The following is a 26942-nucleotide window of genomic DNA, read 5'->3' as shown; positions in this document are numbered from 1 at the left end:
TAGGACTAAACAAATACTTAAGTAGAGAGATAAAAGGTACATTAGCAAATTATATAACTTTGTTCTGTAAAATTTCAAACATTAATTGCCTTCTTAAATACATATAACAAAATCTTAGAGGTTGCGTGTTACTAGTAGAAAATAATGGTCGTAATTTGATATAAGGAGTTAGTCCATTAATTTTGAATAACTCGGATAAACTAAAAAAAAAAATATCAAACTAAACTAATATAGTTAATGCAAATTGGTTTATATATCTAAGTTTAATCCAAGCAAACTAATGTAATTCAACGAAGACTGATAGTCAATATATTAAATTTTGAATTGTCGACAATTTATAATGTTTTTGACTTTTTATTTTAAGTACTTATCTTTTAATCAACATTTAATGTATATTATGCCTTGATTACATCTGTGTTAATTTGTGAATGTATATTTAATTGTGATTGATTAGATGTTATTATTTTTATTTTGTATAACATGAAAACCAAATGCAAAATACAATTGAAAATTTATAAATTATAAGAAAATGTTGATTAAAATATATACTTATCAGAGATTTTTTTTAATGAGATAAAATCAAAATTAAAAGTAAAAGTGAGATATTAACTCATAAACCAATATCAAGGTTAATCGAATTAAAGTAGAATTATTGAGAAGAATGAGAATGGACTTAAAAAGTTTCTATGATTTGACCAATGAAATATGATAACTGCTAATAAAAGATATTATTATTTTTCATGTGTTAATTGTTTGTGTGATAGATAGCTACACGATGAGTGGATATTTGAAAATTTTTTGTATGATGATTTCTTTAAGAGTTACACAATAAGGAGTTGCCATGCTGAATTTGTTAAGCATTCTAAGTGTGTTTGAATCTCAACATTTTGATTGGGTTATGGAAAAATTGCTTGGAGAAAATGATCACCGAAGTTGGACAAAAATGCTTTCAGCATATACATATGTACAATACCTTGAAAAATACTCAAAGAAGCCTTTGTGTGTGAGGTTGTATAAGTTTCATAACTATTAATGTTTCACTGTATTATTGTTAAAGTTGTCGAATGAAATATTAATATATTATTGTCCACCCATTATTATATTTATTTATTTTAAAAGTTTGGAAACTAAAATATATCAAAATTTAAGACAAAGATTAATTTCAATTTTTAAGTCTAAGTTTAAAGACTAAAAACAAATATATGTAACCTTTATAATAATAAAGATGCAAAGAATATGACATTCATATATTATGGAGTGATATACAATGTAGCTAAGTCACTATAATGGAAGAAAAATAGTTTTATGTATTCATAGTTTCTAAGGAATTTTAAATTTGGTCCCTAATGGATAAAAGGATACCTTACAATAATTTAAATAGCAAACATAATGGATGAAAAAAATACCTAATTGATTATGTATATAGAGAAAATATATGTTTAGTTATAGAAATTAAGACTTTTAATGGATGTATAGAGAATAAAATTATATTAATATAATTAGCTAGTGTTTGATTAGAGCTGTCAATTTGGTCCATCCCTTGACCTTGATCCACGTTGATTGGGGCAAACAAATTCACACGATCAAAAAGCTCATTATTGAAAAAGCCCACAGGGTCAAAATATTCACAAAAGTCTTGTGGATCAAAGTCAACCATGAGCTTTCATTTTAAACATGAAAAAGAATTATTATTTTTAAATATATTATTAGACTTTCAGTTTAGGCCAATCCATCTTAACTTTCAGTCTGAATAAGCTTGTCTCGTCCTTTAGCCAAATCGATAAAGGTCGACCTTTAATCTCCCTTTTGTCTGCTTTTTGTGTGAGAGTGTGTTGCTGGCATAGAAAACTTTGTTTCTATTTTATTTGCCGATGTGGTAATTTACAACCCTAACTTAGCTCTATTTGGGAACCTGTAGAGAAAATCTTTCTCTGGCCAAGTTTCCCCAAATTCTGGAGCTTCTCCTTTGTTGCTCGAGTTTTGACCATTCTACATGGCCCTAATCAGCACAACTCTCAAAGCCCCACAACTTAACGACACAGAAGCTTGATAGCCCAATCTTAACTTCTTAGAAGCATGATAGCTCAATAGGTCGGCCGAGTAGCAGCTAGACAAAATTTTATATCCATCAATGATTACTGAAGGAAAAAATTGTCGATAACCGAAGGAAAAATCCATGATAACTACCAAAGGAAAAATCCTTTAGTAAACACCAATCTTCTCAAGCTCAGCCAATTTAGGAGCTTGGTTGGTAGTTTGGTCAGTCGACAGCTTGGCAATTCGCTAGCTGGGTTAGTCGGCAGCTTGACTAGTCAGCAGCTTGACCAGTGAGCAACTCAGCTAGTCGACAACTCAGGTAGTCGGCAACTCAGTTGTTCAGTTACTGGACCATTCAACAGCTTGGCCAATCGACAACTCACCTAGTTGGCAACTCAGTCAATTGGTATCTCAACCACTACTATCTAAAACTGTGAAGTCCTCCCAAGAACACTCATTATGTAATTATAAGTTCTTAAATCATGATCAAACCCATGCCTTTTGCTCGCCCAACAAAAGAACTGAAAAGTCGGCTTCCTAGCATACTTAAACCTTTGCCACACCTTCACAACCAAATCATGTGACAATTGAACCTTACATTCACCAAGCCACTCATTCGACTAGGAGCCTCGCTACCCAAGTTGTTCATTGACAAACACTTCACCAAATACAACACATTCATTCTCTATTTTGATTTTGGTGCTCATATGACATAGAAAACTCTGCATTCCAAGTTGCGACCATCTTTTCCATGCCATCTCAAGGTCCAATGACACCGATAGAGCCACCATGATCACACTCACTCCACTTTTCCTTTTCTTCCTCTTCTTTTGTCTGCTTTTTCTTCTCTATGTTGTACTCGTGTGGTAAAATGTTGGTTATATTAAAAAAGGCTAAGGTAGTGGAGAATGCATGTGGTGTCTCGATTAACAAGGTAGCTCAGTGGTCCTATGGTTTGGGCATGAAAAGGAAATGAAGATGAAGAGGCTTGACCTAGGTTCCAATGTTGATGGGTTGTGTGATGTGGGAGAAGATCAAGAAATGATTTTATGTTTAGACATTAAACACGAGATTTGAGCGAGAAATTTGCCACTTTTTTTATCGACAAATTTTATTAACAATTTATTTTGTCGATAATACATATTTCATTTAAGACATATTTCATCGACGGAAAAAAATTGTCGATATATAAAATATGTATTATGTCTGTTAGTAATAAATCTGTCGGTAATTAAAATTTTAAAATTCGTCTATAAAATCTATCGATAGTTTAAATTTATTTATGTTTGTAAAGTTATGGCGATAATTCCAATAATTTTTGTAAAGATTGTTCATCATGTGTGATATCATAAAAAAACTTGTCAATGTTTTCTGAATATCAAACATGCTTTAACATCAATACGTTATATATGCCATATTGAGGAGATAAACTGACTGTATTTACTAAAATAACAGTTCAGTTTAAGGGAGGAATGTCAGCCACATTTTGACTTAATCCTTTTAGTTATTTTTTAATAAATATTATCCCCTAGAAATAGGATGCTTAGTTTTTCTGTTCCATAAAATTAGCCACGTTAAATTATGTTCAACCATGTTTAGTTATGCTCTATTTACGTGGTATCTCTTTCTTTTATATCAGTTACTGTATTGGCTATATAAAGCCATTTACTACATTGAATAAAGTAAGCTTTTAAAGATAGAATTGTGCTTTGATAATATTCAATTTTAAACACTAGTATCAGAGCTCACTCACGGGCCTGATACATATATTAGCAAAACACGAGAGAAAAGAGGTGAGTAGAAACATATGGCTGACGACAATAGCTTCATTAGCATTCCAAAGTTTGATGGAGACTATGATCGTCGGTCCATGCTAATGGAAAATTTGCTGAGATCCAAGGAATATTGGAGCGTGGTGGAGCAAGGTTATGAAGAACCCAAAATACTAGAGTCACTCACAAGAGCAAAACGTAGAATTCTGGAAGAGCAGAAACTGAACAATCTACAAGCAAAGAACTATCTGTTTCAATCCATTGACAAGAATATTTTGAAAACCATCACCAACAAAGCTACCTCCAAAGCACTTTGGGATTCAATGAAGCAAAAGTATCAAGGGAATGCTCGAGTTCAACACGCACAACTTCAACGACTTCGAAGGGAGTTTGAAATTCTAGAAATACAAAACAGTGAATGCGTGAATGATTACATTTCTAGAGTCATGATCATTGCAAATGACATGAGAGGAGCAGGAGAGACCATGGAGGATGGACACATTGTTGAAAAGATTTTGCGTACATTATCTGACAAATACAATTATATTGTATGCTCAATCGAAGAATTCAAGGACATCCATGAAATGACGGTAGATGAGTTGTAGAGTTCATTACTTATACATGAACATAAGATAAAAAGGCAGGAAATAACTGAACAAGCATTGAAAGTCACAAGAGACTACTCTGCTCCACAAGTTACTGAACATCTCAGTAATAGAGGTAGAGGACGGGGCAGATACAGAGGTAGAGGAAGAGGCAGAGGTAGAGCTTTTGATAAATCTACAATTGAGTGTTATCGATGTCACAAACTGGGACATTTTCAATATGAATGTCCCACATATGCCAACTGTGCAAAACACACAGAGTTGGATGAAGGAAAGAAGATGTTACTTATGTCATATGTGGAAATGCAAGGAGTCAAACAAGATGAAATGTGGTTTCTGGACTCTGGATGTAGCAATCACATGAGTGGAGACAAGAAATGGTTCATTGAACTTGATATTCAGACATAGTGTTAAACTAGGAAATGACTTCAAATTGAATGTCATGGGAAAAGGCAATGTTCGAATGAAATTAGAAGGACGAATTGTGACCATCATAGAGGTATTTTACATTCCTGATCTCAAAACAAATTTGCTTAGCATTGGTCAGCTTCAAGAATGAAATTTGTCTATACTAATTAAGAATGGATGTTGTAGCATTTATCATGATACTGAAGGTCTAATTATACGAACTATGATATCTGCAAATCGTATGTTTGTGCTTATGGCATCTATCGCTGTTGTTGATACTAATATATCAAAGGCAACATGTTTAAATGTAACTTCTGAAAATATTACAAGCTTGTGACATCAGAGGTTTGGTCACCTGAACATGAAAGGACTACAGACTCTTGCACACAGGAAGATGGTTCAAGGCCTGCCAATATTGAGGAATCAATCCAAGTTGTGCTCCATATGTATGACTGGAAAACAACAACGACTTTCCTTTCCACAGAAAAGCACTTGGAGAGCTTCTAAACCTCTATAACTCATTCATTCAGATATATGTGGTCCAATTACTCCTAAATCTCACAGTCATAAAAGGTATATCCTTACCTTTATAGATGATTATAGTCAAAAAATATGGTCTTATTTCTTATATGCCAAGCATGAAGCCTTTGATACATTCAAAAGGTTTAAATCATTGATTGAAAAAGCAACAGGATACAACATAGCCTGTTTGCGCACTGATAGAGGAGGAGAGTTCAACTCATCATAATTCAATGACTATTGTAGTAATAATGGAATCACAAGACAACTCACTGCGCCTTACTCACTACAACAGAATGGAGTGGCAGAAAGAAGAAACTGAACCTTGATGAATATGGTGAGATGCATGCTCATAGCACAAGATGTTCCAAAGAAATATTGGCCTGAAGTAGCAAACCTGGCCACTCATATTCTGAATAGATGCCCAACCTCAGTCCTTCCAAATATGACACCTAAAGAAGCTTGGAAAGAGAGAAAACCTTCAGTCACACATCTCAAGGTGTTTAGATGCATATGATATGTTCACGTTCCTGATGCTACAAGGAAGAAGCTGGATGAAAAAAGCATCAAGTGTGTACATATGGGAGTCAGTGAAGAGTCCAAAGCTTTCCGAATGTATGATCCAGAAACAAAGAGAATTATTATTAGCCTGTAGTTTTTGATGAAATGAAAAAGTGGGACTGGAAGAAGTCAGAAGGAGCTAATTCTCTTGAAATAAAGTGTGAAGAAGAGGAAGAAAGTAAGGGAAATAAAGATTCAACAATGACAAATCAAGATAATAAGCATGCAGAAGAAAGTACAGAAGATGAAAGAACCAAACTCCCAGAAAGGAGAAGACAACCATCAGTATGGATGAGGGACTATGAATCTGGAGCTGGACTGTCAGAAGAAGAAGACGAAGAAGGAATGGCATAGGAAGTGGAACAACTCACTCAAGAGATGCAACAACTTGCCATGTTCACATCATATGATTCAATTGATCCCACTACCTTTGAGGAAGCATCCAAAAGTCAGATATGGAGGGATGCAATGGAGAATGAGATATCAGCGATCAACAAAAATGGAACGTGGGAACTAACAACATTACCGACAAGAGCAAAGAAAGTTGGTGTGAAGTGGGTATTTAAGATGAAGATAAACAAAAAGGGAAAAGTAGACAAATGCAAGGCCCGTCTTGTAGCAAAAGGGTATTCTCAAGAAACTAGAATTGATTACACTAAAGTATTTGCACCTGTGGCAAGATGGGATACCATTCGATTGACTTTATCCATTGCAGCCAGTCAAGGTTCGACAGTTTATCAACTAGTTGTCAAAAGTGCATTCCTACACGGAGAGTTAGTAGAAGATGTGTATGTGGAACAACCAAAGGAATATGAGGTAATCGGTGAAGAAGACAAGGTGTATAAACTGAAGAAAGTTCTCTATGGGTTGAGACAGGCACCTAGAGCATGGTTCAACAAGATAGAATCATACTTCCTCAAGGAAGGTTTTGAAAGAAGCACGAGTGATCACACGTTATTTACAAAGAAAGAAGGAGCAATAGATGTTCTTATTGTGAACTTGTATGTAGATGATCTTATCTATACAGGAAATAGTGAAAAACTGTTCCAAGAATTCAGAAACTTAATGAAAAAGGAATTTGAGATGACCGATTTGAGCAGGATGAGATATTTTCTTGGTGTGGAAGTCACGCATACTTCAAATGGCATTTTTATTTGTTAGAGAAAATATGCTAATCAAATACTTGAAAGATTTGGTTTCCAAAACTGTGCAGCTGTAAAAAATCCAATTGTTCCAGGGTGTAAGCTCATAAAGGATGCTAGAGGATTGAAGGTTGATGCTACTACATATAAGCAAATGGTGGGAAGCCTTATGTATTTAACTGTCACTAGGCCAGACTTAATGTATAGTGTAAGTTTAGTGGCTCGTTTCATGAAAGCACCAATTGCCATGCATCAACAAGCAATAAATAGGGTCCTACGCTATTTGAGAGGAACTATTGAAGGAAGAGAGAAGTTGGTAGCATTATGTGATAATAACTATGCTGGAGATTGTGATGACCGAAGGAGTACCTTAGGGTATGTTTTTAAGATGTCAAATGGATTGGTTGCTTGGAGTTCTAAGAAGCAACCTGTGGTATCATTTCCACCACCGAAGCTGAATATATCTCTGCAATAGCTTGTGCTACTCAGAGTATCTGGATGAAGCGTGTGCTTGAGAATTTGGGGATTAAGCAAAATAAATGTATCATTTATTGTGATAAGAGCTCAACAATTAAACTCTCAAAGAATCCAATCATGCATGGTTGAAGTAAGCATATTGATGTTCAATTTCATTTTCTTCGGGAGTTGACAAACCAAGGAAAAGTTGAATTAGTATACTGCGGAACTAAGGATCAACTAGTTGACATCATGACCAAAGTCTTGAAGTTGGAAGTATTTATGTAATTAAGAGAAAGACTTGGTATATGTCATATTGAGGAGATAAACTGACCGTATTTACTAAAATAACAGTTCAGTTTAAGGGAGGAATGTCAGCCACGTTTTGACTCATATCCTTTAGTTATTTGTTAATAAATATTATTCCCTAGAAATAAAATGCTTAGTTTTTCTGTTCCATAAAATTAGCAACGTTCAATTATATTCAACCATGTTTAATTATACTCTGTTTACATTGAATAAAGTAAGCTTTTAAAGCTAGAATTGTACTTTAATAATATTCAATTTTAAACAACGAAGAGAAGAGATTGAAGATACACCTGAGCTTGATGCTTGACTTGTTGAGCAATATAACTCGCATTTTAAGAGTCCATATTCGATATTCTTATGTATTAAATTGTGATAGAAAACGAAGATTTGTTTAATTTAGTACTTATTCATTTTCTCATTTTCTAGTGTAACTTATATATAGTTTATCAATGTGTTGCAACTTTTAACGTGTTTTGCTTCTTCTCATGTTTTACCACACAAACTAAATGAGATTCAAATTTTCCTCCTTCACTTACATTTCAAACAACACATTCATGCCAATTTTGGAATGTTGCCCTTCACTGTAAAAAAAAAAAAAATTATCGTCAAATTATTTAATGGCTATACTAACTCGCTAGAAATATTTTCTTTTTAACTTTCAACTTTTTTCACCTTTTAATATAAAAAGAAGTATATGGTAACATAATGTTATCGATGTTTTGTAGTTTGTGTCTTTATTAGTTTTAACAAAGTTTAGAAGTTTTTGTATTGCAAAATGTCTTTAAAGGTCAAATAAGATTAATTAAAATATATCCTTTTCTTTTTCTGTGCAAAATGTCCTTAAAGGTCAAATAAGATTTTATAAAAGAAAATATTCTTGGATTAGTATTTCTTCAAAATAGAAAAATTATTTTTGTTTCCTTTTTTAATTATTTTCTAAAAATTAAATTTAAAAGATATTTAAATTATTCATATGATACACATAAATTAATAATAATAAAAAAAGACTAAATTTATTGTTTACTTTACTTCAATTCTTATATATCTCATTTCATCAAGACTTTTGATATATATAAGATTAAAACTTTATTTTTGAACTCAATTTTGTATATTTAGTATTAATCTATTCAACTTTGAAACTATTTGACTTACATTCAATGATGCTACTTGGGTCAGTGACGCAAAATGGTATTATGTAATTAATAGTTTAATAAGACACTAATATAGTATTGGAATTATTATGTTGAGTTAATTGAGATTGATTAAGGTAAATTTTTTTAAATATTCTAAATAATAAGTTAGCCTTTTTATTATGAAATATATTCAATTTCAATACATAAATTATACTATATTATTTGTATTGAACTTGTGCACGTCTCAATTAGAAAATTATAAATGTAAATATTAAGTGATAAGCATGCATACTTGTTAGACAAATATATAGGAAATTAAATAAATAAAGAAAATTTTTAAGAGAAAAATGCATTTTATATGACAATATATATACCTTTCATAAAAAAAAATATGCATTCTAAGATGGTAAAAATATTCATATCCCGGAAAATGCTATTTTTATGACTATTATAACCAAATCGATCTTAGAAAGTAGAATTTCTAGACAACTGAAATTTTAACTATAGTATAAATGATATGTATTTCAATACTTTTCAGTAACTATTATTCAACTATATCATAAAAACTAACATTTTTCTGTGTTAGTTGTATCGTCAGCTTTAAAATTCATATAAACAATCCATTTAAATCATTATAAAAAATTATCTTTATCAATTGGTGACAGCTTTTAACTAATAACTTTCTTTTTTGCAGTCACTTGTTATATACCAAATTTAAAATACACTTTTAGAAAATATTTAATTTATTTATATTGATAATACCAAATTTAAAAGTAAACTTTTAGAAGATATTTGATTTATTGTATTAAAATCTTCATTGAAATCAGTAAGTCAACTTTTGTATATTTTATACAGTTTACAAAACAAAAAAGAATTCGTCTCTTCTATATAATGAAAGCATGTGTTGAGTGTTATCTTTAACTAATAAAACTTTTTATATTATATGAATTTTGAGTGACGTTCAACAAGCTAAAGCTTGATCGTCTAATGATTATTTTTCAACTGAATTGTTTCATTTGTCAAACTTAAATTAAAAAATTAAAAAATTAAAATAATAGTTTATCATGATTTAATATTATTTATTATGACAAAAACACAAATGTATCTCATTAAGACCAGACAATGAAAAATGTTATATTAGGTTATTAATGTTAAACTGTTTAAGAAAAACCATTAGTCTAACACAAAATAAAAAAATAATTGTTGTGACTGAGTTCTACTTTTAATTGCTTAGTTTTTTTTTTATTAATTTAAGAAACTCATATTAAGTATATTATAATTTTCAATTAAAAAAAATAAAACATAACCTCACTCCTTTCGGTGTAAATTGAAGAAAATTTCACGTTAAAGTTCTTAAATATAAGAAACTAAATTGAGTTTTTTTTATTAAAAGATAAATCAAACTGAATAAAATAATTAAAAGACTATTTTTTTATGTTAAGTTAAAATTGTAATTTTGATTAAGTTAAAAATGATTCAATTCATCCAATTGCTTGCCTAACAGAATTTAAAACAAATAGTAAGATTGAGAAGTAATTGAACTGATAGATAAACTTGTTTTTTTGTTGAAAGGAACTCAGCATGAACTAGTATATACTATCAATTATAAATGGTTAGATCTTATTGTCTCCTTTAGAACGATTCAAATTTATAACTTGAGTATTTGATCATCAAATAATCTGGTTACCCAAATCAAAGGAAAATGATTATATTCGAAATAAAATGGAATGATGCTTCTACAAATAAAAATAAGATGAAATAAAAAAGAATGTTGTTTCTACATACAAAATATGTAGACGAACAAAACAAGGTTTATTGAAGGGAAGGAAAGTCGAGCATTACGATCCATTTAGTTTCATTAATTCTTTGAATTCAAAGCACTCTTGATAGAATCAGCAGCTCCTTGTGCCTTTTCTTTCATTTGTTGCCCACCCTGTACACAACAAAATACACTCACTTTTATCATGCATCTTATTTTGCATTCATATATCAATATAAATGTTATTGTAAATATGGATTAAACATGAATGTTACAACATGATTTGAGTAAAAGTTGAGAAATAAAGCATAGAAGAACCTGTTGCATGGAGTCTTGAGCAGAATGAGCAACATCACTAGCCTTGTCCATCATGTTGCTAGCCTTTTCCTGTAATACCATAAAAAACATGTCAATGTTTTCTGAATATAGAGCATGCATGCATGAATATCAACATGCTATAAAGAGGTTGAAGGTAGACCTGAGCTTGGCCCTTGGCTTGTCCAGCATTATAGCTTGCGTTTTGGGAATCCATCTTATGTTGAATGAAAAATTAGGTATTGTTATTCAATGTTAATTTTTCTGATGCATATTTTGCCACTCTTTATTGTAGTTTATATAGTTTCTCGATGCATTGCATCTTTCAACAAGTGTTTGTTGTTCATACGTTTTCTTGCACAAATTGTGATCCACAGTTTTCTCCTTCACTTACGTTTCCAAGGACACATGTTAAGTCAATTTGGAGACTGATTTTTAAACTTTTGATCAGCATAGATATATGGGTGTTTCATACCGTAAACATTAGTTACTCTTAAAAAGAGATAATATGCAACTAGTTCAAATATCTTAAATATTTAAAAATTAATTAGTTTTATCTTTTCTTGATTGAATAAATATTTGATTATGTAGATACTCAATTACGTATCCCTGTTAAAGAATTAAATGTTACATGAAGTTTAGGATAGTGAACCTTTATTCTTTTAAATATTTGTTGTAAATAATCATTGATTGAATTAAGAAATTTGTATAGTAAAAAATTTTATATGTATTTGAATACATTATATTTAAGTAAAGTTTTATTATAATTCATGTATTAAATCATTAAAATTTTTGTTCAAAAATCTTTGCCATATAAATATATTTTATATACAAGGTATTTGTTACGCAAGTAGAAAATTGAATAAATAAATAAAATTTAAAAAGAAAAATGCATTTTTTATTATGTAAGCAGAGAATTGATGAAATAAAAAAAAAAATTTAGAGAGAAAAATGCTTTTTTTATGATAATATGTATAATTGTCATAAAGTATAATACATTCTATAATAATTAAAACTATACCTATCTCGAAAAATGCTACTTTATATGAATTTTTATTATAAACTATCATAAAATGTTTGGTGTATTGTTTATGTCCAAGTCCCCTTAAGCATGACATTGTACGATCAAATCTTATGTTGGTCTACTAATTCGACATGTACCTGACCTTACTTATTCGACCAAGACAAGATTATTTAAACTACATATTAGTCACAATAACTCATAATTAACTACAATAATGTAATATTAACAAGTAATTAGTCCACGTGGCCTGAGCTCGTCCAGATAAGGACTCATGAAAAGTAGTATAAATAACACATTTACGAGATATGTTGATTACATTTATTAATTACCGCATTTATTATTTGCTAGCGCACTTTGCTAACTTGAGTGTTGGAGTGCCTTCTACAGGCACAAACCCTACTTGAAGAGGACAAGCATTGGAGAGGATGAATACTCCTAGAGTTTGAAGCTTGAAGCGTTTGGAATGTTTGTTGGAGCTCTTACAAAATGTATTTGGCCTCGTTAGAACAATTCACACCCACCGTGGGGCCGAATTATATTTTGTAAGGAGAAGGTTTAAGGTGTCTTGAGAAGTATGATGGTTGGAGCGAAAGAAGCATGAACATTCTTGATCAACATAACCGCTATCTTAGAGGCCTAGACAAAAATGCAGCAGAAGTTTGCTGAGTTTAAGAAAAGAAATGTCGAGGAAATAGAGGGTTGAGACTGAAGGAGCAACTGTCAAGGGGAAGGAGAAGGAAACCCCTGATAACATAAATTCAGTGTAGAAGACTCCCTCTCATTTCATGAAATTGAAGAAGAAAACTAGTACAACCATACCCCTAGGACTACAGGAGCAATGAACAACTCCTCAACACCAGGAGGAAATCATCGACATCCCTTCATTGACGACATCACAAAGACTTTGCTCCCTAAGCAGTGGAAGGCCCTCACCCTAGATCGTTATGATGGAAACACTAACCCTAATGAACATGTGGTCATATACATCACACAAGTCAATCTCTACTTGATTGATGATGATGTCATGTGCAAGGCCTTCCTAACGACCTTGAAAGAACCTACTCTGGAGTGGTTCACCAACCTTCCCCCTACTCCATTGACTTCTTTGATACCCTGACATTGTCCTTCATAATGCAGTTTGCTAATAGCCGACACCACCATCTCACTTCCCTAACACTTCTCAATGTCAGGCAAGAAAAGGGAGAGTCTTTATGAACCTTCATTAGCAGGTTCGGTAAAGTTTATTTGAAGATCAAGAATCTGAACGCCTAGGTAGTTCTACACTACATGATCATAATGGTAAGGTCGAAACCTTTTATAGCCGACTTGTGCATGATGCTGCTTGTAAACATGGACCAATTGAGGAGTATAAAAACAAGATTCATGTCGAGACCATGCTGGTCGAAATGAAAGTGGTTGACTGAGACTCCATAAAGAGGAATAATTTCTGTCAAAGAGAGCACAACACAATATAAAAAAGAGTACTAGAACGTACATGCATTAAACTGTTAGACGATCCTAAACATGTACTATTGTGTAACACATGTCTGTTTTGAGTAACATTAAGTGTTTATGATATATAGTGTTTAACGTAGGTTACATGTATCCTAAATGGTCTAACTTATTATTAGATGTTATCACGATTAGATGATCTATTATAAACCTTATAACTTTTAGCGCTTATTATATGTTAAACGCTCTTAAATTATTAGACACTTTGATACCAAAATGTAACACCCAAAGCTTCCTAAAATCTATAATTAACACTAATTACATAATTAAAAAAAACTTTATTCATCTCTTATTTGAAATCTCAAGTAAATAAATAAATAAACATTGTTTTACAAACACAAACACTGTTGAAAGGAAAACCTAAGACTAAAACACTATTCCAAGTATATCTCGATATTAACCACTCTCTTTAGTGTTGTGTATCTTCCTCATGACCTATACATTCATCTGCTTTCGTATAAAAATACGATCATCAGAGTCACACATAAACAAAATAAGTTTAAACAAATTAAAACAATTAAAACGATTAAAACAACTAAACAGTTAAACCATTAACTCTCCCTACATGGATTGTTATTCCTGATCTAATCCATGGTACTTTGTATTTCCTTTTACTCTATCGAATCCCAAACGAAACCATCCCAAAAATATAGACTATCCCAAAGTCTATACTTAAGAAAAATCCTATCACCAATTTAGGTCTTATTTCACATTTATTACTTTTTTCAAAGCTCAAAGAAACAAGTCCAACTTAAAAAATAATCCAAATTTTTTATAGAAATTGTCCAAAAAAAATTTATTGGTAGGAGTTTAATTGAATACCTTTCATATGTTACAAAACCAAAGTACTTTAACCAAATGAATTATTTAACTTATTTAATCATTTTACTCATCGAAAAAATTATAACTTAAGCTTAACTCATGTTTTTTATTATTTTACTTAGTGAACTTTTCTAGGGTCTTACACTTCTCTTTTCATTTCTATTATTATTTCCAATATATTACCATCCTAGCCTAACTAAACTTTTTGGAAAACTTGATTTTGCATAGAAAAAAATGTGTTAGTTCGAGATAATTGTACTTAATAATAGAACAAGAAGTTAAGAATATAAAAGTGTAAATTCGAATTTCCTTAAGTAATTTACAAAAGTTCAGATGGTAATAGAAAATTTCAATGGAATTTATTAATTTGACCATTTAAATAGTGATTTCAATATACAAGCAAGTGACTTTAAGTACTTTCAAAAGAAAATTTTGCAAAAGATAATTCAAATTCTATGAAAGTTAGAGGCTCAATGTAAAATTTAGATTAAAATTGGAGGGAACTTATAATAAAGTACTTAATAGATCTAAATAGTCAAGTACATAAAAAGATTAATATTAAATATTAAGCCACTAGTTTTATGATTTTAGGTGATGATTTATAAATGTTTCTTGACAAGGTTATTCTTGTTTTGCATATTTTTCTTACAAGATTATTCAAAAAGTTTAGTTCTTATCTTGTTATCTATGTTTGATTATCATGACTACTATCCCTTATGATTTTCTCCTCTCTTTGTGTGAAATTGAGTCTTGTGGTTGTCCTATTTTACCATTCATCAAGTTCCTTGATTTTCTTCTCTCTTTGTGTGAAATTGAGTCTTATGGTTGTCTTAGTCTACCATTCATCAAGTTCCTTTCACAATACAAAAGGGTGGTGGGTATGGTTTATGATAGTGTGGTATGGTTATATATTTGATGGTTTATTTGTGACAAATTGTACACATCACCTTATTTCATATGAAAAATTTGATGGTATGGTTATATATATATATATATATATATATATATATATATATATATATATATATATATATATAAACAAAACAAGACCAAGACCACCAAGCATATACGAGCTCGACCACTAATTATACCTATCTTGGATAGTTTAATTTAACATATATTTTTTTTCCTTATTTATATTAAATATTGTATTCAAATTAAAATTTTCCTATTATTAGTACATAAGATTAAAGCTTGTCCAAACTAAGGTATGGGAGATTCAAATGATAGAAGAATGAGTCTCCTCCACACACATGTATATCTATTGATCATGAGACATGTACCGTGGAAATACAAGCTTTAGGAGAAAAATGCGAATCACAATTTACACAAGAAAATGTGAAAAGAACAAACACTTGTTGAAAGACGCGATGCATTGAGAAACTATATAAACTACAACAAAGAGTGGGAAAATATGCATCAGAAAAATTAACATTGATTAACAACACTTGATTTTTCATTCACAATTTAAAACAAAAGATGGACTCCCAAAACGCGAGCTACAATGCTGGGCAAGCCAAGGGCCAAGCTCAGGTCTACCTTCAACCTCTTCTCTTTGTACTGTGTCGACGTTCTTGCGTGGTCAATATTTAGAAATCATTGACAAGGTTTTGTATTGTATTGCAGGAAAAGGCTAGCAACATGATGGACAAGGCTAGCAATGTTGCTCAGTCTGCTCAAGACTCCATGCAACAGGTTCTTCCATGTTTTGTTTCTAAAATTTTACCCAATCAAATCATATGTTGTAAATTTCATGTTTAAACCATACTTACAATAATATTCATATTGATATATGAGTGTAAAGAGTTTTGTTTGGTTGTTGAATTAGAAATTAAGATGTATGATAAAAGTAAGTGTATTTTGTTGTGTATAGGCTGGACAACAAATGCAGGAAAAGGCACAAGGAGCTGCTGATTCTATCAAGAGTGCTTTGAATTCAAAGAACTAATGAAGCTCAATGGATCGTTAATTATGTTGAACTTCACTTCCCTTCAATAAACCTTGTTTCTGCTCATTGAATTTGTTCTTGTAACCCTTAATATATTGATATACGAAGATTTATTACTTTGTGCACTGTGGTTAGTGTATTTCATACTAATTATGGTTTTAAAATACGTTTATTAATAATAACTTAGAATCGAAAAGTAATAATTAAATTTATGTGGAATGTATAATCCAGGAGATGAGTGTAGCAAGTGTAGTTATACCTTGGTTAAATCTAACACTGAAACTTTTCTGTGTATTTTATGAATTTTAATAAGCTTAACATCATTCTGAAGTCAAAGTTGGGATTGGAAAAAAGAACGTGAATAAATAATTGATATATTGGTTTTAGATTTGACCATCCCAGAAATATATTTTGCTTGTAAGGGCAATTCGTTGTGTTTTTTAAGTACTTCCTTATCTCGTAAGTTGTTAAGTTGAATGGCTTTTATTGGATAAATATATAATGTACATTAATATCAAGCAAACAACAAATTTTGTTATTCATAATTTTAATATTATATTAAAAGGTAAATTTAAGTTTAAATCGATCTTACAAAATTAATTTATATATTGTAACTGTGCTTGAGATTTAATTAACATATAACATTTGACTGAGATTTAGATATTGTGTTGTCCTTTGGATCCTTTGGATTCTTTCAAAATTCATTTCAAATCTTCAATTACTGGCTTAGTTGGCTTTGCTTGAGAAATCCACCTTCAATTCCTGCAACACAGTTTCCAGCCAAACAAGCTCCAATATACTCAGCTACAATATACTTTGCTTCATTCTGAGTCTTTCTAATAACTCCTGAGCATATTTGGTTTGATGCATTATCACACATGTTTCGTTTTAGTAAACCCCTTGGCTACAAGTCTGGCCTTGTAACTCACTATCTCTCCTTTTGGATTTCCTTTCACATTTTAAACCCATTTTAGAGCAATAGGTCTTTTGTCACACGGAGGATCAACCAATCCCAGTTTTGATTTTTCTCTATGGAAGCTATCTCTTACTTCATTGCTCTCCACAATTTTCATCAGTTGCGCCTTCATCAAAATTAAAAGGCTTGGCTTTAGCAATCAGATCAAACTGCATATGATTACCTTCTGCTGTGATATCTACCTCATGTAGCAGTTCATAATCCCTCAAACGTGATGCTCTCTGAACTGTTCCAGATGATCTTCTCACATGAACATTCTAATAAGCAGATGCTATAACACTAGCAGCACATTCCTCTTCCAGCATAATTGTTGACTGAGGTGTCTCCTGATTGTTGTTTTTCCACGTCCAGCCAGAGGTTTCATCAATTACAACATCTCTGCTGATATGCTCTTGATTGGTTTCTTGATCCAGTAGTTTGTATCCACCTGTTGAATGAAAACCAATCAAAATCAGTTCAACTCCTTTGTCATCAAGCTTTCTCCGCTCCTGTTCAGGTACATGCTTGAAACAAAGAGAGCCAGAAACTCTCAAATGTGCAACATTCGGCTTTGTCCCTCTTCAGGTGTTACACCTTTAAGCCTATTTGTAGGAGACCTATTAAACAGATATGAGGCTGTTAGTGCAGCCTCTCCCCATAAATAATTTGCTAGACCTTTGCTTCTCAACATAGATCTCACCATGTTCAAAAGCGTTCTATTTCTTCTCTCAACTGTACCATTGTGCTGAAGTGTGTATGGGGGTGTGATCTCATGTTCAATTCCAGCAGCTCCATAGAACTCACAGAATTCTGTTGATGTGTATTCTCCACCTCCATCGGTTCTAAGCACTTTTAGTGCCTTTTCACTCTGCCTCTCAACCAAATTTTTAAACTTTTTGAACACCTGTAATGCTTCACTCTTCCTCTTCAGCAAATCTATCCACATCTTCCTAGAAAGATCATCAATATAAGTGATGATATATATGCTCCCACCAGGGGTTTCAACTTGGATAAGACCACAAATATCTGAGTGCACTAATTCCAACTTTTCTGTCACCTTTTGGGGCACAAATTTGCTGAAGCTCCTGGTTTGCTTGCACTGCACACACTCTTTGCACACATCTTCTGAAATTTCCAATTTTGGGAATCCTTCAACCATGTTCTGACTTTCCAGCAGACATAAATCTTTGAAGTTTAGATGACCGAACTATTGATGCCAAATCCATTCAGTTTTGCTTACTGTGGTGGCAAAGTATTGATGTTTCTGTGCACTCATTCCTACACGAAAGATTCTATTATGTGACAGATTTGCCTGAAGGATCAGTTTCTCGTATTGATCAAACACACTTAGGCAATTGTCCTTCATAGTGATGTTAAACTCCTTCTGTAGCAGTTGTCCCAGGCTAAAATGATTAGCCTTCAAACCTGGTACATACAATACGTCCTCCACCATGATTTCTCTTCCATCATCAGCTCTCAAAACTACTTTTCCAATTCCTTCTGCTGATAGGCTGTTGTTATCAACAAATCTAATCTTGCCATGGGATGACTCACTCATCTTCACAAACCAATCTCTCTTACCAGTCATGTGTGTTGAACATCCAAAATTAAGATACCAGGATGTGTCATCTGCTACTTCCAAGCTTGTTTTGGCCATCAACATCACTGCCTCTGAATCGGACTCGTCTTGTGCAAGATTTGCTTCGTTATTCAGCTTGTTCTTTGCTCCTTCTCCATCCCAACATTCATGAGCAAAGTGCCCCAGCTTTTGACAATTGTAGCACCTTATTTTTTCTTATCAAATTTCCAACTTTTCTCACCAGTGGAATTTGCAGCCCTATGATTCTTTCCCTTCACAGGTTCTCCAGAATCATTTTCTTGAGTCTTATGCCCCTTCAGATTCTTTCCTTCCTTTCTTCACACCTTTATACTTTCCTTTGTAATTTGTTCTAGCCTGCAACGCTTGTTCTTGGCTGAACTTTCTTTCATTCATTCTGTATTCGTGTGTTTATAATGAGTGTTGGAGTGCCTCAATCTCCAATGTTTCTAGATCTTTAGTTTCTTCGATAGTTACCACCACATGATCAAATCTTTGAGGGAGATTCCTCAAGATCTTGTTTACCACATTTTGATATGTCACAGTATCATTGCACGCTCTCATAACATTCACCAACTCTTGAATTTTATCAAAATATTCAGCAATGGTCTTGTTCTTTTCCATGGTAAGAAATTCAAACCTCCTGTTGGATTTTAGAATAAAAGCAGTAAGCACGCTTGAAGCTAAAATGCTTCTGTATTATTGACTATAAAATAATGAGAAACTGTTCCAATATTTAAAACTTAAAATAACTACCCCTAACATTTTTATCCTAATTTTAATCCACTACTCTAACCCATAATTAAAAAATTAACTATATCCTAAAAATAAGGAACAAACTTTGACTCAATTAAAATTAAAAATAAAACATTCCTAAAGAATTTTCTTAACACTCCTTATTACTTTAGGAATTGCAAAAGTCCATGAAGTGTCAATCCGACTTCAGTAAAAAATCTTTGAATCCTGAACTATGAATTCCAGCACAACCCTTCTTGATAACTTCACCGTTGATTTTATTAGCACCTTCATACTCTTTTTCTTCTTCGTTTTCATAGTCAAGAAGGTCTTCCTCGTACGTCACGTTCGAATAACGTACTAAATTGTTTCCTAGTTCATCCATGGTCATCCATGATACGATCATGGCCCTTTCCACATGGTCACCTATTGTTATATGAACCTGCTGAGGAGCATTATAACTAGATGGGATGGCAAATACATCACTTTGTAGAAGCATGTCCTTAGTCCTATTGACCTTCCTAATTAATGAATGAAATTGTTTTGCATCCATGGCAAACCACAACTACATTGAGAAGGATCAAAACCAATGTTGCAACCATTGCTACAAAATAAGAGAAACTTTTTGCACCCAACATATGATGAGGATGTCTTTTGTGCCAGATTTCTTTCACATTTTCCTTGAATGAGAATACAATTTGCTCCTCCTCCAATGGTTTTAGAGCAAAGTTTTTTCCTTTCATTTTCACCTTGAACATACATTGACCAACTGCATCTTTAATTAAGCAATTTTTGTCTTCAAAAATAACTTTAAATCCTCTTTCAATCAATTGACCAACACTTAACAAATTTTGGTCAATTTCTGGAATGAAAAGAACGTATGGAATACATTTTGTGCCTGCACAGCTTGTAATTACAAATGTCCCCTTTCCTTTGACTGAGATATAATCACCATTGTCTATTCTGACTTTGGTGACATCAGTTGGTTTCATATCTTTAAAGAGTGCCTTGTCAAAGGTCATGTGGTTAGTACAACCACTATCAATTAGCCAAGATTCACTTGAAGCATTGGTTGAAAAACAGGTTGCAATAAAAAGTTGATCTTCCTTCTCTTCATTTGCAATTTGAGCATCTTCTTCGTGCTACTGATTTTGGTTCTTGCATATGACAGCTTCATGCCCAAGTTGATTGCACTTGTTGCATTTAGTGCCAGACCTTCTCCAACACTTGAATGGAGGATGACCCATCTTGTTGCAATGCTTGCAAGGAGGATACTTTCCCTTGGAGCTTCATGCTTTGCTTTCATTTCTCACAACACCTTCTCTATTTGGTTGTTGGTTCCTTTTTTTGTTTTTCCAACTGTCTTCATGTTTAGCAGGCAAGGCTTCTTCAAGAAATCCTTCTTCTCTCGTAACCCTTCGTTGTTCTTGTGCCTGTAAGGAATTCAACAACTTTGCCAAGGTGATCTTGGTAAAATCCTTAGTGTTTTCTAAGGTGGTTATGGTAGTGTTACGTACCTGTAAACTAGCCAAATACAACCTTTCACTCTCTCTCACACGTAATAGAACAATAAACAAATAACAATGGATGAATGGATCTCTTTTATTGATGGTAATATATCAATAAACAAGGGTAAACAATAATTGGGAGCATAACCTCCTTCAATTACTTTGAGAGCATAACCTCCCTCACAAGACAATAATATATGTTACAAAACTCAATAATCAAAAGCTTCTTTTTAAACCTGGACTCTAACCTTATTTATATTAATTATTTCCCGTCCATCTCTTATTAAATATTCATCTAGAATATATCTGCATTTAATATAAATATCCTTATATTTAATATTTAATATAAATATCCCTATATTTAATATAAATATCTCTCCGTATATTATCCTAGCATATATCCTTAATTATAAATATCTTATATTGAATATTTCCCTAAATATATATTTATTTACTCTAATTAACATATACTATATTTATTTACTCTAATTAACTTATACTATATTTATTTACTCTAATTAACTTATACTAAATATTCTCTATGCTCATATACTTTCCAACCCTTATTATTACCCCTACCTTAGATCGTAACATGTAGCTTCAAATCTTTTAGGTATGATAACTAGAATTTTTTCAACAATACGAGAGTTCTTAAATTCAGAACCAAACAATCTTATTATGTTTGCTACGTTTAGAAGCTTTTCAGAGTACTCCTTAATAGTTTCAGATTCCTTCATCTTCTGCAATTCAAACTTTCTAACGAGATTCAACACCTTCATGCCTTTAATTCGATCATCTCCATCATATTCTTCTTTGAGATAATCCCATATTCTTCTCTCATAGCCATTCAGCAATGGTCTTGTTCTCTTCCATGGTAAGAAATTCAAACCTCCTGTTGGATTTTAGAATAAAAGTAGTAAGCACGCTTAGAAGCTAAAATGCTTTTGTATTATTCACTATAAAATAATGAGAAACTGTTCCAATATTTAAAACTTAAAAAGTAACTACCCACTAACTTTTTATCCTAATTTTAATTCACTACTCTAACCCATAATTAAAAAATTAACTAAATCATAAAAATAAACAATAGACTTTGACTCAATTAAAATTAAAAATAAAATATTCCTAAAACATTTTCTTAACACCTCCTTCTCAATGTTTGCAGCTTAACTTGTTCTTGTCTCCATCACCATATCTTTATCAACATTTCCCACACTTCTTTGGCAGTAGCAGCCTTAAAAATCTTATTAAAGATCTTTGAATTCACACACTGATATATCGGAAACCTTGCTTTGATTTCCAGTTTCTGCTACAACTTATAATTATTTTTCTCTTCATCAGTTACCTTGCTGCCTGGTTCCACAAGACCACACTCTATCACCTTTGCCACGTCCTGGAAGCCAAAGATTGTCAACGTCTTGATCTTCCAATCATTAAACAACTCCCCTTCAAAGATTGGTAGCACACCTTGTACAATACTCCCAGTTCCAGCCATATTCTTGAATCTTTTCTTAAATCACTGCCCAGCCTAAGGTTCTCCTTTCGTTCTTGATATCACAAGAAACTCTCCCTTTTGAAGAAACTCTCACACACTACTTCTCTGTTGCGGTACAGTGGTTTCAAGATACACAGAAACTGGGTTCTCTGTTTCTCACACACATAGGGTCTAGATGAACCTAGCTCTTGATACCAATTTGTAAAAAGAACAAGGTGGACACACAAACATACAGAAAAAGGGTTCTGTTATTCAACACTGTACAAAAAGAATAACAAAAGTATTTATATAGCTTAGTTCACACAAAACAGGAAAAGGAAAGTTAATGAAACAGTACAAACAATTTTAACTGATAAAACTGTCAAAACATCTTTGACTTAAACTTCTAACAAAAGTCTCTTCAAAAATTATATCTTTAATCAACATTAAACTTTTCTTGGGTTTTGATTCCATAACCTAAAAGACTTGTGAAGGTTTTGTGTTTTCTGTTATTTATACTTTTGTTTCGTTCAAAAATTATTTGTGTTTTCTGTTTCGAAGAAGCGAAGCGAGCCTAGAATAGCAGCCTATTACATTACGTTTTTTTAGGGATTGATTTTAAGGGGTGAATGATTATAATTTATGGTGAATCCTTTGCATTTGTTTATTTTTTTTTTTTCATTTGAAGCCTTTCGTTTATTTGAAAACCAATGTTCATGTTTATATGGACTAATTGTTTAAATTTTTGAAACTTGTTTCGGTTGTTAGGTGAAGAAATATATGTTAAGTTACTTCACTTTCCTTAACTTATTTCTCTCTCTTAAGATTTTATTGAGTTTTCTTCTTTAACATTGGGATCCAAGTAGATGAACACTTATAAAAGACATTCCAACACTAAAATCAGTTGTACTATAATTGAATATATTGTACTTGTTAAAAATTGAATTAACATTTGACAAGTGTTTGGCGTTGTTGTCAAGGTTTTTTCCAAGATAATCCCGTAACTATAATCAGTTTTGGATTTGTTTGTAAATTTGTGCATAGCTGTCACAATTTTAGATTTAGTTAAAATTACTTTGTTGTGCTCACTTGATCTCGAATTGTTTTAGGTATAATTAAAATTAATATATATGTAATATTGCAAACACTAGAATAAAGGTTTAGAAAGAAATTGTATTAATAATAATTATTACATTTTTTTAAACAAATATGTTTGTTAATAAATTTGAAATGAAATGAAAAAAAATTGATGCTTAAATTTTTCTTAAACTTATATATATATATATATATATATATATATATATATATATATATATATATATATATATATATATATATATATATCCATGTCATGTAATGTATAGACACCAACAACAACCTAAATAATTATGATATTTTAAAGTTAAATATGTTTTTAATTTATGAACTTTAATACAAAATTAGAATTTGTTATTGTCCAAAACTTTGATATAGTTTGGTTTCTAAACTTTTAAAAAAATTAATATCATCATTTTAACCAAATTATGAAAATCTTTATTGAACTGTTAAACACATTTTATGTTAGCATTTGATTTGTTTACACTGTTTGATATGTTATGGCTCAGTTGTAAAATGTCTGACACTAAAAAAAGATTAATATAATTGGATTAATAAGATTATATCCATTCATTTTTAAAGTTTATAAATCAAAATATACCAAAATTTTGAAAACTAGTGAATATTAATTTCACATCAAAAAGTTTAGTGACAAAAAAACATATTTATTGGATTTTGTATATGTTTTTCTAAGCTATGTTTAGTGTAAGGGAGTTACTTCCTCTACCACCATAGACAGCTCTCTGCACCTCCTTATTCCTCCTTTGCCCTTCAGTAATGTTTAATTTCTGATTTTAACTTTTACCAACACCCCCACAGTCCAATACTATAATGGCTTTGAATATGCATTGCATTCTTAAATGCATATGGACATCCGTGTGGATGTCCGTGAACGCATATGGACGTCTGTTGCAGGACATCCTTTGCATCAACCACATCCTTTTGACACATAGGCTTGGGTGCTCAACAAATCAGTGTTTGTTGTTTTTGTTAGTGAGTGATCTAACCTTTCAAATGCTTCCCAAGTTGTCACTATTCATAGGATCTTAAACGATTCTCCTTTATATGGTTTACAATACATGAAGAATAATCGGAGCAAGATTTTTATTTTCAATTAAGACAAAAGAAAAAGGTGAGAAAGGCAATACAATAAAGGTATACATAATAGAGCGTGAGAGTCCCGTATTCAAAACTTCTGTCGCATTTGCCTAGCAGTTACAACAATTATTAAAGTTCTTAGTACATCAAGATATAATTAGAGACTAAACCTGCAACAACTAGAGATTCATACAAATCATCATGATGATAGACAATGCTCATTTCTCAATCCCCCTCTCCATAATCTTCCAATTCACACTAATCTCACACCAAATTCACAATCCAATGAGAACCCAAGTTCCGCTTTTCAATACAGAACATCCCCAACAACAAACAACCACAACAATCTTACTTCCGATTTTACAACCCGATGTGGCATCAACTCTTCCCCTTCCGGCATCAAACGCACGAACCACCACCGGATCGAACCACCACCATCACAAATGACGCACCACCAACGCAAAGAAGAAAGAAAGAAGAAAGAAAGAAGAAACAACGGAAGTGGAGACTAGTGTGTTAATGGAAATGAAAATGAAGAGAAAGAGAGAATGTGAGAGTGGGGTGGAGACTTATGGCTGAATAAAATAAAAAGTAAAAAAGGTAAAATTGGAATTTAGAAAAAATTGGAGTGGTGGAAAAGATAGAGGTGGTGGAGGGAGTAACTCCCTTAGTGTAAGTTTAATTCCTCTAAGCTATGTTTAGTGTAAAAAACATAAAATTTTAGTGTGTAAAATGTATCATTATAATACACATTTTTTCATTTATGAAGTTATTAACTGATTTATGAATTCATTTTTACACTAATTAATTAATAATTAATTATGTAATTAGTAATTAGGTAAATAATCAATTCATTAACTCATTCATTGATTTATCTAAGCTATGCCATAATTCATTAATTTAAAAAATCAAAACATATTTATCAAGTATCCTTCTATCAACGAAAACAAATATAATTAAATAAGATAATTAAGTTATTTTAAAGATATATATAAAAGAAAAATAAAATTAAACACCATAGAGGAATTAGGACCAATAAATTTTATTATTTTAATATATAGGATTGGAAGTGGTATCAATTTATCTATATATATATATATATATATATATATATATATATTTTGAATTCATATTTTCTTAATATTATATCACCTTGATAATCCATCCTTAAAATACCTGTAAGTAAGAGTATTTAAATGATTTTATAAAGTACAAATACTTATATATTGTATATTATACTATTCACAAATGTTGCCTTGCTAAAGAAAATATAATCGTTTAATTCATTTAATTATGTATTTTAATTTATAAACAATTTAACTTTAAAATGTGAGAAATTTTGTTCTTCTTCATGTATCTTTTATTAAAGATAATGTAAATAGTTGATTCAGTACAATAAATATTAATATATTTTGTTTTTATTATAATAACAAAAAAGTTATAATCTTAAGACAAAAAATTTAATTCTTTCAGTAAAATAAAAAATTAATTATAATCTTAATTCACAACTTTAACTTGTTTGAACTTTCTTAATGGTTAAAGTAATTAAGTACGTTTTATTTTAAACTTGGAAAGAAAAAAACATAAGTTCCTTCAAAGTTTGTGCATATTGATGGTAATTTTTGCTTTAATAAACATATAATAATTACTATAATTTAAATATAATATAAATTATCTTAAGTTCTAACGGAATTCAAACAAAATTAATGAAATTAAAATTGTTGTAATAAATTTTATAATTTATTTTTTCTTTTAGTGATCCAACTATTGATATTAATAGTTTGTTCTGTATTAAAAGCATAATTCTGTAACATCCCAATAAATAGTAACTACCATTAATTAGAATTAATTACAATTAACAGTAATCAGTCATCAGTCTTTACAACTAAACAAGAGACAGAAACCGAACGGCTATAAGTTCCAGCGATTACAAAGTCGAGCCCCAAAGTAAACAACGAAAGCTAAAAACGAACGGTTTTACAATACAATAACCGAACGTCCAAAACGCTAATAAAACTACTAACAGCTACTAAGAACGAGCGAGCTACTGCTCGGCTTTAACTTCCACTTCGACCAGGTTGGCGTCCTCCAAATTTTCTTCTTCCAACATAGCATCAAGTGGCGCCTCCCCATCTGCTCACATCCACAACGGATGATC

At 31.5% G+C, this 26942-nt stretch overlaps 4 protein-coding genes across 4 annotated transcripts; 2 read left to right on the top strand and 2 right to left on the bottom strand.

The window, feature by feature from the left end:
* The first annotated feature begins 3844 nt into the window (after positions 1-3844).
* LOC148193199 (uncharacterized) lies at positions 3845-4822 on the top strand. The gene is made up of 2 exons (XM_088099381.1): positions 3845-4357; positions 4454-4822. Exons 1-2 carry the CDS (start codon positions 3845-3847, stop codon positions 4820-4822), a joined length of 882 nt encoding a protein of 293 aa, XP_087955507.1.
* A 5823-nt stretch (positions 4823-10645) lies between these two features.
* LOC148193198 (uncharacterized) lies at positions 10646-11233 on the bottom strand. The gene is made up of 3 exons (XM_088097929.1): positions 11180-11233; positions 11020-11088; positions 10646-10875 (listed from the first exon to the last, which is right to left on the bottom strand). Exons 1-3 carry the CDS (start codon positions 11231-11233, stop codon positions 10801-10803), a joined length of 198 nt encoding a protein of 65 aa, XP_087954055.1. The 3' UTR covers positions 10646-10800.
* Positions 11234-15816: 4583 nt separating this feature from the next.
* On the top strand, positions 15817-16393 carry LOC148193197 (uncharacterized). The gene is made up of 3 exons (XM_088098060.1): positions 15817-15907; positions 16001-16069; positions 16248-16393. Exons 1-3 carry the CDS (start codon positions 15854-15856, stop codon positions 16320-16322), a joined length of 198 nt encoding a protein of 65 aa, XP_087954186.1. The 5' UTR covers positions 15817-15853; the 3' UTR covers positions 16323-16393.
* Positions 16394-18484: 2091 nt separating this feature from the next.
* LOC124841095 (uncharacterized) lies at positions 18485-19498 on the bottom strand. The gene is made up of 2 exons (XM_088099380.1): positions 19307-19498; positions 18485-19042 (listed from the first exon to the last, which is right to left on the bottom strand). The coding sequence occupies exons 1-2, from the start codon at positions 19496-19498 to the stop codon at positions 18485-18487; spliced, it is 750 nt and encodes a 249-aa protein (XP_087955506.1).
* Positions 19499-26942: the final 7444 nt, after the last annotated feature.

The sequence above is a fragment of the Vigna umbellata genome, chromosome 9 (assembly GCF_029865625.1).
Source record: "Vigna umbellata cultivar VRB3 chromosome 9, Vumbellata_1.0, whole genome shotgun sequence".
NCBI lineage: Eukaryota > Viridiplantae > Streptophyta > Magnoliopsida > Fabales > Fabaceae > Vigna > Vigna umbellata.
Note: the sequence above shows the minus strand (reverse complement) of the source record. Positions and strands in the feature narration are given on the sequence as shown.